Raw genomic sequence first — 20,313 nt, forward strand, 5'->3', positions numbered from 1 at the left:
TGGAGACTGGCGGGACCCCTTCCTTTTCCCCCTCCAATTTGCTGTTCCGCCCCTGGCCTGTGAAACTCCACCTCTCCACCTTCTCCTGGCGGGGATTGGTGGACTTCCCGCGGTGGTACATAGGGATTGGTGCCCATGGATGATGGTCACAGGCGAGATCCCGCCCCACAGCCAGCGCTAGGGTCTGGGGGCACTGCTCAGCGGTGCTGGGGCTGGCGCGGCTTGAGCCGCCGCCGCACTGACAGCTCGGTCTGCGGACCATGGAGACCGGCGCCGGCCCACATCCACTGCGCCTGTTCATCTGCCTGATGCCGCTGTGTCTCGCCTTGCTTTTGGGGCCGGGGAGGCCAGGGACCGCAGAGGAAGGTGAGGAGACTGGTGGCTGTTTTGGAGGCTTGGATGCCAAAAGATAGGAAGCTGAAGAACCGGGGTGCTTGAGGAAGGAGTCATACGAAGAGACTGGAGTCTGTATTGGGGTTTGAAGCAAGCGGACAGCGAGAAGCAAAGAACTGGAGAGAGAGGAAAAGGTGGCTAAGCAACGAAGAAGAGAGGAGCACTGAGGAGCTCGGGGGCTGGAGACCTGGGAGGCTGGGGAAGAAAGAGACCAGGAAGCCAGACGTGGGAGCCAGAGGCGACGGTTCAGGGGCCGGTGAGACGGACAGGCTGAGCAACTGGAGGTGGAAGGTGTGGGGGCAGGGAGATGCGGAGGTGAAATCTGAGTATAAGGAGATGGGATGGAGCCGGAACAGTGGGGAGTCTAGGGGACCACTGCGTGGCAAACAGAAGGTAGAGCGCTGGTGGGGCGACGAGGGCGGGCGGTCTGGTGGCAAATGTGGGTGAGAGGGCGTGGGGTGGGGGATTGGGGGAAAGAGTCTGGGAGCTGTCCGACGTGCTGACCAGAGGGAGCTGTCCGCAGTGCTGAATTTGGAGTGTAGCCTAACCAGCGCAATCTGCGTTGCCGGGTTCGGTGGTGCTCGCTGTACCAGAGACTGCGTTTTGCGTCTGACCCTGAATTTGAGGGAGCTGTACACTCAGTTAAATCCAGAGGCGTAATATCCAGGTGCAGGAACTGGAGGAGCTGGAATCTGAGGCGTTGGCCTCGGGGTTGTTCTGGGCGCTAGATCTCTGATGCTTTCCAATATGCAATTCCGATGTGCTGTCGGTTACACCGAAATCGGGAAGCTGTCAGTGGTCCTGCTCATTGTCACTGACACCTCTGGGGCCAACCCCTTTAAAGGGCTCACCTTGGAGCCACACCCCCTTGCTTAAGCTCCAGATGAGTAATCTTCAAAGATTTGGGGATGGCCTGGGCTTCTGGCTCTGAGCTGCTGCTGTGCTATTCTAACCAGTGTTTCTCTGGAACCCATATTGACAGCAGAATTCAGACTGCAGGTCAGATGCCTCATGGGGGAAGAAAGTGACCACATGCATCTCTGGTTTAGAAGGGGTCATGGCTTTATATATTAAAGGAATCCTGATAATCTTTCAAAAGCAGTGGAGATGACAGCCCCTGGGAAAGGGGCTGGTTGAGGAGGTAAAGATTTTTACTTTTTTTTGCTGCTGGCAGGGTCTCTCTACTTCGTTTTCCCCAGAGGCTCTGGGAGTCAAACTAAAAAGTTCAAGTCTCCCCTATCCCTAGTGACCCCAGACCTCAGAAGAACCCATGAGTATGAGTGAATTCAGGAATGTGTACAAGAATTCTCGGATATGATCACTTTCTCCCTCTTCTTGACACTCAGTTATAATTTGGGAGATCTGGGAAGGTGGGGGGGGGTCACTGATCCCCCCATTTTAGAGCCAATCTTAGAGCACATGTCATGGATTCCATGCAAGGCTGAATAATGACTCTCCAAATATTTCCATACCTGAATCCCCAAAACCTGTGAATATTATCATAAATGGCAATAGACGTTGCAGGTATGGCTAAGGGTCTTGAGATGGAGAGGTTACACTGGATTATATGGGTGACCCGATTACAATCACAATGGCCCTTAGAGCCACAGAAGTCAGAGTTAGAGAAGGAAACAGGCTGGAATGATGTGTTTTGAAGATGGAGGAGGGGGCCACAAGCCAAGGAATCCAGGTGGCCACTAGAAGCTAAAGGAGGCAAGGAAATGGATTCTCCCATTTGAGCCTCCGGAAGGGACCAGTCTTTCCAACACCCTGACTTTAGACCAGTGAAACTGATTTTCAACTGCTGACCTCCAGAACTGTAATATAATAAAGTTTTGTTGTTTTAAGCCACTAAATTTGTGGTAATTTGTTACAGCAGTCATAGAAAACTAATACAGGCTCCTTCCCTAATCATTGTGGCTACCTTTCTTTAGACTAGACCTACTCATGCCTTATCATGGGGATATATGAAGTGGGAAAAACTTGTCTGTATCCTTCACCACATTCTCTGTTTTCTCAGTCAGCAAATTTCAAGTGAACTCACCAAAGGTTCTCACCCCGCCACCCCGAACTTTCTGACATTTCTGTTCTTCCCTCTCTCTAGTCATCCTTTTGGATTCCAAAGCTTCCCAAGCTGAGCTGGGCTGGACTGCACTGCCAAGTAATGGGGTAAGTGTAAACCTTTCCCTCTCTGTCCCAAGGAGCTCCTGGTGGTCCAGGACTCAGCCCCTTTATCTCTCCGTGGCTACATCAGATCAAAATGCTCCTGAGAGCATGTAGTCTCCAGCAGCCCTGGCTTCAAGCCAGAGTGGCCTATTAGAAAAAGGTTGACTCTTCAGTCAGACCGCGAAAAAAAAAAAAAAAAAAAACTGATAAGAGAACTGGGTGTGTCTAGGAACAGACAGCATCTGGATGGAACCAATGCTGGATGGTGCCTTGCACCCAGTAGGTCCACTAAGCAATGTTGTTGACTGATGGATTGACAGGATAAGCAAGACTTGGAATCCTAAAAGGGGCTTGGAAACTTGGGGTAATGGGGGGAGATGTGATGGTGTGACAGCAGCTTAGTGTTGTGGAAAGAGCACGGGGTGGACAGCAAGGAGACTTCTTACTTCTGCTACAAGAGGAAGTGTCTATCCACTCAAGTCACCCCTCTCTGGAGCCCGTTTTCCCTGTCAACTGGACCTAAGTTGTCTCCAAGGTTTCTCCCAGCTCTGCGTCTTATAATTTCAGGGGTGTGTATGGGGAAGGAGGGGAGAAGAGAATGCAAAATGATGGGGAATGGGGACTTCAGCCCCAGTCAACGCCAGGGCTCGACCTCTTGGGGGCGCCTTGGCTCTAAGCCGCCCACATGTTTGTTCTCTTCCCCAGTGGGAGGAGATCAGCGGCGTGGACGAGCACGACCGTCCCATTCGCACATACCAGGTGTGCAACGTGCTGGAGCCCAACCAGGACAACTGGCTGCAGACTGGCTGGATCGGCCGCGGCCGCGGGCAGCGCATCTTCGTGGAGCTGCAGTTCACACTGCGTGACTGCAGCAGCATCCCTGGAGCCGCGGGCACCTGCAAGGAGACTTTCAATGTCTACTACCTGGAAACCGAGGCCGATTTGGGCCGCGGGCGTACCCGCCCAGGTGGCAGCCGGCCCCGTAAGATCGACACAATCGCGGCAGACGAGAGCTTCACTCAGGGCGACCTGGGTGAGCGCAAGATGAAGCTGAACACAGAGGTGCGCGAGATCGGTCCGCTCAGCCGGCAGGGTTTCCACCTGGCCTTCCAGGACGTGGGCGCATGCGTGGCTCTAGTCTCTGTGCGAGTCTACTACAAGCAGTGCCGCGCCACGGTGCGGGGCTTGGCGGCGTTCCCAGCCACCGCAGCCGAGAGCGCCTTCTCCACGCTGGTGGAGGTGACCGGAACATGCGTGGCACACTCAGAAGGGGAGCCCGGCAGCCCCCCGCGCATGCACTGCGGCGCCGATGGAGAGTGGCTGGTGCCCGTGGGCCGGTGCAGCTGCAGTGCGGGATTCCAAGAACGCGGTGACATCTGTGAAGGTATCCAGCGCCTTGGGGGGTGTGGTGTGGGAGTGTAGCCCGCAGGTGGCAGTTGCGAGAGAGTGTGTCCTAGATGAAAGAGGCAGGAGGGGGAGTGGGGAAGTCGTGGGGTATGGAGCTGGGAGTCCTGACTTTTTGTGGTGCTCCCAGTGGGTGCAGCCAGGACCAGTGAGTGAAGTTAATGAGAGATGGATTTGACTGCATACAAGGGGTCATCAGGGACCTGTATTTCAGGCACCATGATAAACACCTCACACAGACCTTCTTATTTATTCACAGCAATAAAAACATCTTTATCCCTGTTTTGCAGATAAGGAAACAGGCTCAGAGAGATTAACACCTCACTTGCAGTTAAGAAACAGGGAACTGAGTTTTAAATCCAGATTTGCCCAACTCTCAGGTTCTTTCTACTACACCATGCTGCCTCCCCTGTGCATTGGAAAGAACTCTACAATAGCCCAGCTCTATTAGCTAGAAGCTGCTGGGATTGGTTACATCAGAGGGAGTGAGCTCCCTGTCACCAACAATATACAAGTCAGAGGCGGGCAGGAGGATTCTTGAGCTGGAGAGAGAGATTGGGAAATTGCACTAGGTCACTACTAAGATCCCACCCAACTCTCTGAACTAGAGTTACTGTGCCCCCGGGGGAGATCCTTCATGTTGGGGGTTCTGTTAGACTCTCTGGTCTGTGGGGGCACCAGGAACAGGTCTCTCCTTCTCTATCTGTAGCTCTGAGGACTGAGGGTAAGAATGGGGTGTGAACCATGTGCACTTAATGAAGAAAGACCAAGTGATGCTTTTTCTAAGCCAGGTCCTTCTCTTGGTGCCAGGGCAACAAAAATGAATCAGGCAAAATCTCAACTCTTGAGAAATTCATAGTCTAAGTGGAAAGATGTAAACATTTAAAAGTCACAACAGGATGATGTATGAGCTAATAGAGAGATTGATACAGTGGTGGGAAGACAGTGGGAGAAGTGACTAAACATGCTCTCATCCCTTTGTTCAGTCATCCATTCAACATGAGTTGAGAACACCTCACCTGCATTTATTGAGGGTGTGTGATATGTTTATAAATGAATGTCACCATCTTTTCCCTGGGGCTCTTGTGGTTCAGTAACAGACTTGGAGATAAAAACTTTTCTGGGCTCTTCAGGAAAGGTTGGGATCCACTTCTGGGTTCTCCAAACCTGTATTTCTACATCGTCTATTTACCCCATGGTCTGCAGTGACCTCTAGTGTTTCTATCACTCGACTAGGAACTTCTTGAGCTCAGACAATGGGTTGTATTATCTTAGCAGCTCCAGTGTCCATAATGGGACATATGGTAGGTGCTCAATGGAAATGTACTGGGTGAGTGAGCAGTTAGCATAAAGAGTGATACATATCAATAGAAATCTGAGGAAGCCTGGAGACAGGAGAACCCAATTCTAAGTGTAGAGAGAGATGTTGATAAGGCCTTTCTTCCAGGTAGCCAAGAGAATTCTGAGGTAAGAGACTGTGTATGTAGAAGCATGGAGGCAGGCGAGAACATGGCATGCTTGGGGCTCAGCAAGTCAGCATGGATACAGAAGAGGGCACTTGGGGATGCGCGGGTGAAGGGGCTGGAAAAGAGGAGTGGCAATTCATGAAGGGCTTGAGTGGGGATAAAGAAGGGATAAAGAGCTTAGACTTCATGCTTTAGACCATTAGGGAGAGTTTGAAGCAGAGATCTGACAAATTCAGATTTGTATTTTCAAAATATCACTTGAGCTGCTATTACAAAGAAAAAGCTGGAGAAGGAAGGATTAGAGGCCAGAAGTTGAGGAAGGATGATGATGTAATAGTTCAGGAGAAGGAGCACGGGTTCTGAACCAAGGGAGTAGCAGAGCTCACTGAGTGACAAGGATGGATGTAATAACAAGAAAACCTCCACAGCACTTGGTGACCATTGATTTCAAAGGAGGAAGGAGTCCATTTTGACTGATCTGCATCCAGAGGATGGAATGGACAGATGGTAATTCACTGGAGTAGAGAACACAGGGCATGAATACACATAAAGAATTGATGGTGTCCATGGTGCACTCAAATAGAGGTAGCTAGAAAGCGGGTCTGGAGCTCAGCAACAGAGAGATAGATGCAACTTGAAGCTATGGGTTTGGTTGGGACAGACCAGGGAGAAAGTGTGGGGTAAGAAGCAAGGCGGCCAATGATGAAGTCTCACAGAACAGCAACATACAAAGGGGAGCTATAAAGAAGACTGCAAGGCAGTGATCAGAGGCTGGAGGAGAGTGTGATTTCATGGCAGCCAAGGATGATGGAGGGCTTCCTGGGTGGCTCAGTGGTAAAGAATCTGCCTGCCAAGCAGGAAACCTGGATTTGTTCCCTGGGTCAGGCTGACCCCCTGGAGAAGGAAATGGCAACCCACTCCAGTATTCTTGCCTGGAAAATCCCATGGACAGAGGAGCCTGGCGGGCTACAGTCCATGGGGTAAAAAGAGTCGGACATGACTTAGCAGCTAAACAGCAACAAGAGTGATGGAAGTTCCAGGAGGGGATGGCCTGCAGTGTTGGTGAGCCATCGGGTAATGCAAGGATTGGTCAATGTCTGCCTAGTGGCCCTGGTGAGAGCAGTTTCAGCTGAGTGATGGAGGTCTTACCAGCTGCAGCAGGTAAGAGGATGAAGGAAATTGAAGAGCTAAAGGCAGGGAATGTAAACACTCTCTGGAGGCTGCGTTTGAAAGGGGAGAAGAGGGTATGATGTCTTGAGGAGGACATTGGGTGGAGAGAGGATTTTTTTTACTGTAGATGAGAGGGAGCCTTGTTTACACAGGAGGTGGGGAGCCAAAGGGGTACCAAATTGGGGGAGGCCGTCAGCCTCTGGGGAAGAAGTATTTTATTACTGATGTGGATCAGAATTGCTGATGCATGCTGCTAACAAAAAGCAGGCCACGTTTTAGTCAGTTTTATTGTTTTTAAATACAGTGCCCTGCTGCCCATACCTTAAATGGACTGTTTTTATGGCTCCACTCCCTGTACTGTTACCGGAAAGAGCTGATAGAGAAGAGAATTACCAACCGATGGCCTCTCTTCTCTCTGTGGGTTAGGAGGGGGCACCTGTACCAGTGGACAGGGGAATCTTGCTCTGCTTTACTCACCTCTGCTTTACTGCAGCTCCAGAGCCTAGAACAGCACCTGGCTCATAGCTGATGCTAAAAAATTGTTGAATGAATGGATCAGGGACTTCAGGAGCGGATTTAGATATACATTCTAGGCAATCACAAATGGATCAAGGACTTCAGGAGCGGATTTAGATATACATTCTAGGCAATCACACACACACACACACACACACACACACACACACACACAGACTCAGGAACCCAATCCCACTTCTGACTTTGGCTGAGACCAGACAAAGGCCATTTGTAATGGCATCAGCTCTGCCTTAGGGAGTAAGGACGTGGGGAGGGTGCCAGGCAAAGCTTCATAAGGGAGATTATTTTGAACTAGGATTTGGAGAAACATAGGCCTTTGCCAGGAGAGAAGTTGCATAAGACACTATGGGACAAGATGCAGAGGTGGAAAAGGAAAAGTTCAGTGTGGCATGGGTGGGGTAGGCATTGGGGAGCTGTTGGAGGGTTTCAAAAAGGGAAATGAAATGGTCAGGTTTGTATTTTAAAAGGGAAGGCTTTGCAAGTGTTTTCTGTGGCTATTACAGAGCCCTCTCTGAAGACAGACACACAGAGGCATCTCTCTTTAATGGCCATGACTCTTGTTGCTCCTCTCCCAGCCACCAGAGGAATTATTGAAAGATGCGGGGTTTCCCTTGGTGGAAAAAGTCAGTGTATGACTCGTGTCTTCAAATCTCTGTAGGACTGCCCTGGAGCAGAGGGACCCAAGCAGACATGCTGAGGCTCCACAGGGTACATCAAGTCCCTGCGATGGAGAGGCATGAGGCGGGTTACATGCAGAGAGGCTGATTTGGGCTCAGCATGAAGGCCTGCGTGCTCAGTTGCCAAGTCGCTAAGTTATGTCCAATTCTTTGCAACGCCAAGGACTGTAGCCCACCAAGCTTTTCTGTCCATGGAATTTTCCAGGCAAGAATACTGGAGCAGGTTGCCATTTCCTTCTCCAGGGGATCTTCCTGACCCAGGGATCGAACCTGTGTCTTCTGCATTGCAGGTGGATTCTTTACTACTGAACCACCTGGGAAATCCCACCACCTGCTTACTGAATGCCAATGTGAGCCAGGTGGCAACCTAACAGCTGTGACTTGCTAGTCCCACTCCCCCACAGTGCCCCCTACAGGGGGCAGAGGCCTGCACTCAGATCCCAGCTCTGCCTGGTACTGAGGGGCTGTGAGAAGTTACTCAATCTCTCTGGACTCCCCCTTTCTTCTTAGAGCTGGGGGAAAGTACCCTAGGGGGCTGCTGTGCAATTTAAATGGAAGCACTTTCAAACTGCCAGCATTGTTCAACAGAGGCCGCCTCAGAAGGAGATGGGGTCCCATTACCAAGTATCTGAGCAAAGACTGTGGCTCCTGCTGGGAAAGCTGCTGGAAGATGGGCCAGAGGGCATTCAACTAGAGGACCCCTGAAATTCTGACTCTGACCATGAGGAAAAGAGGAAGGGGTCTGGTTCTCAGGAGTCCCTTCCTGAGTCTGCCCCTCCATACAACCTCTTCTAAATAGAGCCTCTCAAAGTAGATATAAGCAATGCTGTCTCTGATTGGACCACCCACCTCTGGGACCCCAGACACACATACACACGGAGAAAGGAGCCTCCCACATTCTTTCCCTCCTGCTGTGCGATCCTGCAAACATGTCCCTCTCTTACTTCCGAAGGAGGTGGGCAGGCCATGCTTAGTGTTCGCATTTGTCTGGTTTCTTGAGGCCAGAGAGACATAGGAAGTAGCAAGGCTAACACTGGAACCCAGGCCTCCGGAGTCCCAGCCTGACTGCTGCTGCCCAGACCAGATGTTAGTGAGCCCCATGCTTTGTTCCGAAGGCAGGGACTTCCAAAGGCTCCTGAGCTTTGGAGGCCCTGCCCAAAGCAGCCCAAAGCCCAGGGCTCTAAGCAAGAGGGACCCATCGCCAAACCTAAGCCTCCAGATGAGAACCCTCAGCCCCTACCCTCTGCTCCCAGAGAGCTGGAAGTTCTTCCCAAGGGCTAGTCTGCATCCCTTCTGTTGTAGTATGTCTTTTTGGGGTTGGAGAGCCACCAGTCTTCCACAAAAAGCTAAACCAGAGGAGAGGGATAAAGAAATCCTGGCAGGGACAGGGAACCTGGTGAGGACCACCCAAGCTCTGAGAGGAGGGCCAGCAGCCATTGCCTCCCTCCCTGGCCCAGCTGGTGAGAAACCTTTTAAAGTGGGCGTTTAGCTGTTTCCACTCTAGGCCTGTGCTGGAGGAAGAGTAATTACTACCATTAGTGTGCAAATATTGTCTGTACTGGGCTCAGCAGTTTGCATCTTTTATCTCAACCCTCCAACCACCTTTTTGAGGTAGGTATTCTATGCAAGGCTCAGAGAAGTGGACCAACTTGCCCAAGGCCACAAAGCAAATAAGTCGTGCAACTCAGCTGCAAACCCAGGTAGTTTATATATAAAAGCCTGTGCTTTTAACCACTGACTTCTAGGGGAGGTGAGGGAAGTGAGAGAAGCAAAGTAACTGAGGAGGTGTCAGAACGAAGGAACTTTCATGGTCCCTCTTCTCCCTCCACTTAAGAGTGGCAGGCTCCACTCCTAAATGGGGACCAAGTGCGTCAGTAGAGGATTTATGATGCATTAACCCTCAAACAGTGGAGGTGGGAGGATGAGCTCTGACAAGTGTGTATGTGTTTGTGTGTGGCAGTGTTTCTAATTGGGAGTGTGTGGGTGTCTGTCCTTTAGTAACTGGGAAACAACCCTCAGAGGCCTCTCCCTTCTGTCCTCACATCAAAACCGGAAAGCCTGGCTCCTTTTCTTCTAGTGGGCATTAGGGCAGTGTGGTGTGGGCTCTGAACCAGTCGGCTGCGGTTGGAATCCCTCCATTTACTAGCTGTGGGACATCTGGCAAGTTACTTAACCTCTCTGAGCCTTAGTTCCCTCATTTTTGAAATGAGGATAAAGTGCAAATCTCACAGGTTGTTATGAGCATTCAGTGAATTGCTAAAAGCAGCAACGCAGCCCCACCCCAATCAGGAAAGTGGAGGAGAGAGAGGCTGTGGTGTAGCCCCTTCCTCACGCAGTTCCTCCCCGCAGCCTGTCCCCCAGGGTTTTACAAGGTGTCCCCGAGGCGGCCCCTCTGCTCACCGTGCCCAGAGCACAGCCGGGCCCTGGAAAACGCGTCCACGTTTTGCGTGTGCCAGGACAGCTATGCGCGCTCGCCCACCGACCCGCCCTCGGCGTCCTGCACCCGTGAGTCCAGCTCCTGAATGCTTTACCACGGGCAGGGGGTGGGGGGCGGTCTGTAAAGGCGGAATCGAGGTGTGGTGAGGGCAGGGGCTCCACGCTGGGGAGCGCCAGGGCTCACGTGGGGGGCCTGCCCCCCAGACGGCAGAGTGGAGGGAGGGGTGGTCACCGCAGGCTTGGGCCTGGGGATGGAAGAACCAGGACAACAGAGAGAATCTAGACGAAGGGATGAGGTTAGGCTCGTTGGGGGATCACCCTGTGGGCCGCCGCCCACCGCTCCCGCCCTCACCTGTCTTAACTCTCCAGTCAGCAGGGGGACTCCCGCCCCTTACACTCTGTTAGGTCCCCAGATCAGTAACCTCATCCCCTCACTAACTTCCACCCACCCCATCACTGACCGCGCCCCACTCCCACATCCCGCCCTTCACCGGCCCACGGCCCTCCACTGCCCTCCCCTGCCCGCCCACGCCCCGCCCTTACCGGCCCCGCCCTTCGCAGGCCCCGCCCTTCGCAGGCCCACGCCCCTCCCCTGCCCTCCCGGCCCCGCCCCCTCCCCCCTCTGCTCCGCGGCCGCCCACCCCAACCCCTGACTTCGCCCACCCGTCTCCGCCAGGTCCGCCGTCGGCGCCGCGGGACCTGCAGTACAGCCTGAGCCGCTCGCCGCTGGCGCTGCGGCTGCGCTGGCTGCCGCCGGCCGACTCGGGCGGCCGCTCGGACGTCACGTACTCTCTGCTGTGCCTGCGCTGCGGCCGCGAAGGCCCGGCTGGCGCGTGCGAGCCATGCGGGCCGCGCGTGGCCTTCGTGCCGCGCCAGGTGGGGCTGCGGGAGCGCGCCGCCACGCTGCTGCACCTGCGGCCCGGCGCGCGCTACACCGTGCGCGTGGCCGCGCTCAACGGAGTGTCTGGCCCGGCGGCCGCCGCGGGAGCCACCTACGCGCAGGTCACGGTCTCCACCGGGCCGGGGGGTAAGGTCTTCCGCATCCCGCGCGCTCCCCTGTCTCGCCCACCGCGAGCATCCCCACAGCCCGCAACCACCCCAAATAAACTGCTATCGCTGGTCTTACACAAAAATCCCCGACCCCGGCGACCCCCACCGAGGTCAGCTCCCCTCCCGAAGGCCAGGCCGGAGGGGCTGAAGATGCTGATGACTCTGTGCCTCCGGGCCACAGAAGTTACGAGTTTTCAGCGAGTCTGCGGGAGCCAGTGCCCACTCCTCTTTCCCGACCTCGGAGCGAACTTTTGCCCCACACTCAGCTCTGCAGTTCCCAGAAAAAAGAGGTGGAAGATTCTGCAGTCTTTTGCCCCCTCTGTCCAAAAATTTCAGTGGGAAGCCGAATCTTACCTCCTTATTTCCTATCTCAGAAAGAGGGACGCTGTGTGTGTTCCTTGGCCTCTACAAGGATTCTACTGCCTCACCCTCTTTCCTGGTCCTGGAAAAGAGCAAGGAAACACGGAGGGTCGGAGGGTAGGGTCAATAGAATTCACTGGCCAACATGTAACAGTCCCTTTTGGGAGTCTGGAATTTAGATGAATAAGTGAAGACCTGCACTCCTTTAATATCACACCTTCCTCATTCTTGACTTTTATTAAGACTTTTGATTTGCCTCACTCAGCTGGGGTACAGCTTCAAGTATCCTTTGCAAGAAATGAGTGTATGATTCCTGAGTCTTTTCATGTCTGAGAAGATAGGATCCTTTTATGACTCTGTCTTGTCTAATGGCAGCTGTGTTGCAGAAAAGTCTGAGGCCAGGGTAATTTTCACTGTTTTGTAGGTAACTGGGGTGCAAAGGTGTACACACGTAGATGTTTGTATAATTCTTTAGCCTACTGGTGAAAATAAAATCTAACAAGTATTGACCTCTTTTCATTGAGTTTGGCTATAACATCGTAAAACTTTCAATCTGTGTACCTCTTTTTATTTCTGAAAGTTTTTTTCAGTTATTACTTTGACTAGAACCTCTTATAACTCTAGTATCTCTCTTAAGAATCTTTCTACACCTTGAGTTGTACATCCATTTTTCTGATTCTCAAATCTTGTCACTTCCTTTGTCATTTTCAGCTCTCAGTCCATTTCCTCTGCCTTCTGGGAGAGGGTTCCCAACTTGTCTGGTCTTCTGGAAGAACAGTTGTTTTGTTTTTTTTTTTCAATTATCCCCATCTAACATTTGCTATTGCATTTACATTTAGCAATTTTTTTTCTGTCTTCTTTTTTTTTTGGCTGCCCTGAGTCATTGCTGTGTGTGGGCTTTCTCTAGTTGCAGAGAACACGGGCTACTCCCTGTGGTGGCTTCTCTTGCTGTGGCATGCAGGGCTTTAGGGCCCTCGAGCTTCAGTAGTTGTGGCGCAAGAACTTAGTTGCCCCGTGGTAAGTGGGATCTTCCCAGGCCAGGAATCATACCTGTGTCCCTTGTATTGGCACTGGGCCATCAGGAAAGTCCTGCATTTACATTTTAAAAATTCAGTATAGAAAATGAAAGAAAGCACCCAGAATCCTGTTATCCAGAGATAAACACAACTACTAATATCTTGGAGTATATCCTTCCACATTTTTTTCTATATTTATATCCATACCAAAAATTATCTACTATAAATCCCCTTTTGCATAATATATGCAACACAAATTTTAATCTAGTATTTCCTGATAACAGTCATATTTTGATATAGATGGATTTAAAAATCATGTTAAGGAAATAATCTTCTGCTTCCATTTTATTAATAAAAACACTAAGCTTCCACTGATTGAGGGCTGCTCTGTGTTGGGTACCATGCAATATGATTTTCTACATTAATTCATTTAAATAGCATTATGATCATCTTTCAGATGATAAAACTGAAGTCTGAGAGGCCAAGTGAATTATCCAAAGTCAGCCAGAACTCAGGTCTGTCTGTTACCAAAGCCCTGCTTTTATCTCCTTGGCCATATAATGCTTTTGCTTTAAAAAAGTCAGCAATGGATGTTAATTTTACAAAATGCTTCTTAAGCATCTTTCAAGATGACCACATGTTTTTTTTCCTTTGAACTTTTGATATGATGAATTCTACTAATGGATTTTACAATGTGATTTTCTGCATTCCTAGATTATACTGTACTGCAGATAAGTGTATTATTCTTTTAATATGTGCTGAATTAATTTGCTTATATTTTAATATTTCCCATCTACATTTATAAGAGAGATTAGTTTTTGTGTTCTTTGTCAAGTTTTAGCATTTTGGTAATGCTGGCTTTGAAAAAGCCATCAGGGATAATCTTTTCTTTTTCTCTGCTCTGGAATAGTTTAAATAGCATAGTTATCATTCTTTGGAGACAGGCAGAACTGCCTGGGAAACTGTATTTTTTTAGTGGGAAAGTTTGCTGATGGCCCAGTCTTTTCTGTAACTTCCTTTTGAGTCACTGTTGTTAATCTGTACTTCCACAGAACATCTTTTGATGATCTTTTTCTAACTTATTAGCCCAGAAATGTTTATTTAAAAACTTTCTATAGTATCTAGAGTTTACTTTCTCTTTCTTCATATTGTGCCCTGTGATTTCTTTCTTAAAAATTATTCTTGGAAGGAATTTATTTTATTGGTTATGACAGATAACCAGCTCTTGAACTCATCAATTCCACTGCTCTTTACTTTTGTCAGTTATTTTATGATTTTATCTTTCCTGATACCATCCTCCTGCTTTCCTGAGGTCTTTTTCTAGGTGAGTTCAGTGCTTAGCTGTTATAGTTTTAATATTTTAAGTCTAAGAAATTTCCTCTGAGTTTAGCTTTGGTCACATCTAGTATGTTTTTATACACTGCACATTGTTCATATTGTCATTTTCTTTGTAGATATAATTCACATACCATAAAATTTCACATACCTTTTAAAGTGTGCAATTCAGTCATTTTTTTCCTATGCAACTATCACAGACTCTCTAATTCCAAAACATTTTCATCACCCCCAAAAGAAAGCCCATTAACAGTCACTCCCGATTCCTCCCACCCACCCTAGCCCCTAATAACCACTAATCCACTTTCTGTTTCTATGGATTTTCCTATTCTGATCATTTTATAACCATGGAATTATACAATGTGTAGACTTTTTTTCACTTAGCATAATGTTTTCAAGGCTTGTCCATGTTGTAGCATGTATCAGTATTGCATCCTTTATATGGCTAATGTTCCATTGTGTGGATATACCACGAGTTTGTTTATTCATTCATCAGTTTATGGGATTTGGACTGGTTCTGATTTTTGGCTATTAGAGTAATGCTGCTATGAACATTCATGTACAAGTTTTGTGGAAACATAAGTTTTCAGTTCTCTTGGGTATATACTTAGGAGTGGAATTGCTAGGTCATATGGTGTCATAGATTGAATTATCTCCCCCAGATTCCTATATTGAAGCCTTAACCCCCAGTGTTACTATATTTGGAGATAGGGCCTTTAAGGAAATAATTAATGGTAATGAGCCCACCTTTGGCCTCCTGATGGGAAGAGCTAACTCTTTGGAAAAGACCCTGATGCTGGAAAAGACTGAAGGCAAGAGGAGAAGTAGGCAACAGAAGATGAGACAGTTGGATGGAATCACTGACTCTATGGACATGAGTTTGAACAAACTCAGGGAGATGGTGAAGGACAGGGAAGCCTGGTGTGCTGCAGTTCATGGGGTCGCAAAGAGCTGGACATGGCTTAGCAACTGAACAACAGTGAGACCATAACGGAGAGGCCGGAATCCCAGGGACTTACAAGGTGTCCTTACAAGAGGAGGAACACACACCAGAACTCATTTATGCCCTTTGTCCATACACAGGGGAAAGGACAGGTGAGGATACAGCAAGAAGGTGGCTGGGAGCGAGTCAGGAAGAGAGCCCTTACCAGAACACAAATATGAACCTGCAAGCATCCTCTGGAATTTCTAGTCTTTAGAACTGTAAGAAAATACATTTTTGTTGTTTAAGCCACCCAGTCTGTGGTGTCTTGTTATGGCAGTCGCAAGGACCAATATATATGGAAACTTAAAAAAAGTCTTTTTGAGGAGCTGCTTAACTTTTTGAGGCATTGCCAAACTGCCTTCCAAAGCAACTGTACCATTTTACATTCCCACCAGCAATGTACAAAGCTTCCAGTTTCTCCACATCCTCACCAACACCTGCTTGTCTTGCCAATTACAGCCATCCTAGTCGATGTGAAGTGATACTTCACTGCGGTTTCAGTTTATATTTCCGTAATGACTACTGATGTTGAACCTCTTTTCAATGTGCTGGGTTTTCTTTTTGTCATTGAGTTATGAGTTTGGGGTTTTTTTTTGCCTAATATATATATATTATGGATACTTTTGTATTATTTCCTTGGATTGCTGTAACAAATTTCTAAAAGTTGGATGGCTTAAAACACACTTATTGTCTCACGCTTCTGGAAGTGAGAAGTTTGAAATCAAGGTATCAACAGGACCATGCTCTGTGTGACTGTTGTAGGGCAGAAGGGTTCCTTCCTTCTAGCCCTTGGAATTAGCTGGCAGTCCTTGGCCTTTCTTGGTTCATAGATGCATCTCTCCAGTCACATGGCTCTCTTTTCCATATGTCTTCATGTCATCTCCCCTGCATCAGTGTCTGTCTCTGTGTCTGAACTTCCCCCCTTTCAGAAGGACATCAGTCACACTGGGTAAATCCCACCTAAATGACTTCACGTTGACTTGATTACCTCTGTGAAGACCATATTTCCAAATAAAGTCACATTCTAGAGGTACTGGGCATTAGGACCTCAATATATCTTTTTGAGAGAAAACAATTCCATACGTAACGACCATTGTACACATGATTTGCAAATATTTGCTCTGTGAATTGTCACTCACTTGCTTTTTGGCAATTGAGGCATAATTGACATATAACATTAATTTTAGGTATACAACATAATGATTTGGTATTTGTATATACTGTAGAGTGATCACCACAATAAGTCTAGAACATCCGTAACCATCTATAACCACACACAGTTATAAATTGTTTTGCTTATGATGAAATCTTTTAAGACCTACTCTCAGCAATTTTCAAGTATACAATATAGTATTTTTAATTGTAATCACCACACTAGTTACCACCCTGTACATTACATTTCCGGGACTTATTTATTTTATAACAGGAAACTTGTCCATTTTGACCACCTTCACCCATTTTGCTCACCCCCTGCCTCTGGCAACTAGCTGTCTTCCACTTTCTTTTTTTGTCTGAGCCCTTGGCAGTGAAAGCACGGAGTTCTAACCGTTGGACCATCAGGGGATTCCCTGTCCTTCACTTTCTTAGTACTATCCTCTGAAGCTCAACATTTTAAATTTTGATGAAGCCCAGTTTGTTTTTTTAAGTTGCTTGTGCTTTTGGTTTCATATCTAAGACACCATTGCCTAAATCAAGGTCGTGAGGATTTGTACCTATGTTTTCTTCTAGTATTGTCCTTTTGACTAAAAGTGTTGTGGAGAATGTGTTTTAATTTCTGGATGACTTACTTTGTTATCTTTTTGTTCCTGATTTTACTGCTTCATATTTGGAGAAGGAGGTTTGTACAGTGTTTACATTTTTATTTTACTTGTTTGCTGCATGGTTTGTGGGATCTTAATTCTGCAACTAGGGTTTGAACCCACGCCCTGGCAGTGACAACACCAGGTCCTAACCACTGGACTGCCAGGGAATTCCCTACAGCGTTTCCTTTTTAAGGAACTGGTAGAGTTTTCTCTGTGGGTTACGATATGGTGACCATTTTAATGATTCCACGGCTGCTTTGAAGCAATGCATACTTCGCTTTTTTAAAAATAATTATTATTGCAGTGTTCTCACTCTCCCTCTTTCCTCATATATACTAAGTACTATATTATTCAATTTTTCTATTTCCTTCTTACTGTCTGCTTGATATTCCAAAGACTAAGAGGTTTAAGTTTCCCATTCTCCTTGTGATTTTGTTAAATTCCATGTGCTTATAATGACTTTTAAATATTTCAATTTTGCTAACGCATTTTTAGTTTCCCTACAAGCGTTTCTCACCTTCTCCACTTTTATCTCATGTCATCCTGTTTCTTTTTCTTCTCCATCTGTTTTCCCTTCATTGCCTTCTGCTTCTTTTTCAAGAGGCTATGTTTTCTTTCATCTTCTTAAAGATGCCAAACAGTCTCCTTCCTTGTTCTTCTAACTGTCATATTAATCACCCTTCAAGATCTGTTCCTCCTGAGTTTTCAGAATAATACTTTTCTTTTTTTCGCTAATTAGAAATATTTTTTTCATATGCCCATCTTCTTAGTTTTTTTTCTCTTTACTTATTCTGGAACAAGGAAATAGCTGATATTTGCCCAAAAAAAACCCCAAAACCAAACCAAGACCACGACACATGAATTGTCCTTTGGATTGGTCTGTGAAGCTTTCATCCACAAGTAACGGTGCAATTCAGTGCAAATGACCTTTGACTGAAATGACTCCTTAGCTAACCTAAGAAGAGTAAAATTAGAGCTTGGTTAATTCAGCAACTGAACACTGCTCTCAAGGACCCAGGTTCTTTCTTTCTCTGCAGTCTTCTGTCCTTATAACCTAGGCTGGCTCCCTTAGGGTGGCAAGATGGATACAGCCACTCCAGACATCACACCCTGCCATCCAGGGCCGAGAAATAACTGTTTCGTCCTTGTTGGTGTCTTTTTAAGAGCAGGAAGCCTTTCCCAGGCGCTTCCCTGGTGGTGCAGTGGTTGAGACTTTGCCTTCCAGTGCAAGGGGGTGCGGGTTCCATCCTGGGTTGGGGAGTTAAGATCCCACATGCCTTGCAACCAAAAAACCAAAACATAAAAGAGCAGAAGCAAAATTGTAACAAATTCAATGAACACTTTTTTTTTTTAAAGTAACCTTTCCCAGAATCCCTCTTCCTCTTAGGTGGTTTCTCCTTTTCTTGGCCAGAATTAGATTGTGAATCCAACCCTGATCCAATTATTGGCAAGGGGAATGAGTGCACATGAATGCTTTGGGACAATCAGAATCAACCTGAGTCATCAGACAGTAGACCCTGAATCCAAAACTGGGCTTGGTCAGCAGGAAAGTGGGGCATGGCTGTTGAAGAGCCAGTGTCTGCTGGACTCTTGGCCCCACTCAGGTGCTGGTTGAACCACATAACAAATGTACGGTGGGAGAGCAGGTGCTGGGGCTCTGTTTTTAGCTTCGTCCTCAGGGTTTATCAGGCTTTCATCTAACATCACTCTGCGGGGCTGAAATGGAACCTTCTCCTATCTCTATATCCTGGCCATCTGATAACAGTCAGAAGATGTAGTTTTAAAAAATGTCATTCCTGGCTCTTTCCTATCTCTGCCCTCCCTCTGTATCTACAAGAGGTTGCACCCCTTCCTAGGATGTCTCATCGCCCCTCTTCCCTTTGTGCCTGCATCTTTTCTGGGAGCTGCCATCTCCAAGTGTATCTGGGCTGAGAGGCCCTCTCAGGGGATAGGGGAAGCAACTACATAGTGAAGTGACGGCTGTGCGCTCATTGTCCAGTCACAAAGACCTTGCTTTTCTTGTTTTTTAAAGGGTCAGACAGTGGGAGGAAGGATAAAGGATCTTTCAAGTTATTTTTAGGATGGGAGGCAATGTCACTCTGTGGGCAGCATAGCCTGGGGGTTCACTACAATTATATTTTTCAGTCCAGTCCCACTGGCTTTATCATAGGTGGAAATATGCCACTCTACTCCCCATCCCCGATTCTGGCAGTTAGCTGTCAAGACTCGTTTATGGTGACATTTCTGTGTTTTCCGTATATTTGGGTTTTATTTAGAATTTGGAAGAGAGAGCAATTAATGGGAGCTGTTAGATGGTGATCATTTGAAACTGGAAGCCCTGTTTATATACTTTTCAAATACAGCTCCTTACGCCCTTGTCTCCATTTCCTTGACTCCTTGCTACCTGCTGTTTTGTTGTTGTTCAGTCACTAAGTTGTGTCCAACTCTTTGTGATCTCATGGACTGCAGCACACCAGGCTCCTCAGTCCTTCACTATCTCCCAAAGTTTGCTCAAATTCGTGTCTGTTAAATTGGACAAGGTGGTGCTATCTAACCATCTCGTCCTCTACCACCCCTTCTCCATTTGCCTTCAGTCTTTCCCAGCATCAGGATGCAATGAGTTTGCTTTTTGCATCAGGTGGTCAAAGTTCTGGAGATTCAGGTTCAGTATCAGTCCTTACAGTGAATATTCAGGGTTGGTTTCCTTTAAGATTGACTGATTTGATCTCCTTGCAGTCCAAGGGACTCTCACAGGTCTTCTCCAGCACGACAATTTGAAAGCATCAATTCTTTGGCACTCAACCTTCTTTACGGTCCAAATCTCACATTTGTACATGACTACTGGGAAAACTATAGCTGTCACTATATGGACCTTTGTCAGCAAAGTGATGTCTCTGCTTTTTAATACACTGTCTTTGTCTGTCATAGCTTTCTTTCCAAGAAGCAAGTATCTTTTAATTTCATAGCTGCAGTCACTGTCCACAGTGATTCTGGAGCCCAAGAAAATAAAATCTGTCACTGCTCCCACTTTTTCCCCTTCTATTTGCCATGAAGTTAGGGGACTGGATGCCATGATCTTAGTTTTTTGAATGTTGAGTTTTAAGCCAGCTTTTTCACTCTCCTCTTTCACTCTCATCAAGAGGCTCTTTAGCTCCTCTTCACTTTCTGCCATTAGAGTGGTAACATCTGCATATCTGAGGCTGTTGATATTTCTTCTGTCAATTTTGATCCTAGCTTGTGATTCATCCAGCCCAGCATTTTGAACAATGTACTCTGCATAGAAGTTAAATAAGCAGGATGACAATATACAGCCTTGATGTACTCCTTTCCCAATTTTGAACCATTCTGTTCCATGTCTGGTTCTAACTGTTGCTTCTTGACACAAATACAGGTTTCTCAGGAGACAGGTAAGATGGTCTGGTATTCCCATCTCTTTAAGAGTTTTCCAGTTTCTTGTGATTCTCACAGTCAAAAGCTTTAGCATAGTCAATGAAGCAGAAGTAGATGTTTTTCTGG

At 47.5% G+C, this 20,313-nt stretch overlaps 1 protein-coding gene across 1 annotated transcript in view; it reads left to right on the top strand.

The window, feature by feature from the left end:
* The first annotated feature begins 260 nt into the window (after positions 1-260).
* Positions 261-20,313, top strand: part of EPHA10 (EPH receptor A10) — a 40,642-nt gene continuing 20,589 nt past the window's right edge. Inside the window, exons 1-5 of the mRNA NM_001205822.2 lie at positions 261-366; positions 2,498-2,562; positions 3,265-3,943; positions 10,163-10,318; positions 10,926-11,276. Of these exons, the coding sequence (NP_001192751.2) occupies positions 261-366; positions 2,498-2,562; positions 3,265-3,943; positions 10,163-10,318; positions 10,926-11,276 (1,357 nt within the window). The remainder of the gene's footprint in view (positions 367-2,497; positions 2,563-3,264; positions 3,944-10,162; positions 10,319-10,925; positions 11,277-20,313) is intronic.

Source organism: Bos taurus, chromosome 3, assembly GCF_002263795.3.
Source record: "Bos taurus isolate L1 Dominette 01449 registration number 42190680 breed Hereford chromosome 3, ARS-UCD2.0, whole genome shotgun sequence".
Taxonomy (NCBI): Eukaryota; Metazoa; Chordata; class Mammalia; order Artiodactyla; family Bovidae; genus Bos; species Bos taurus.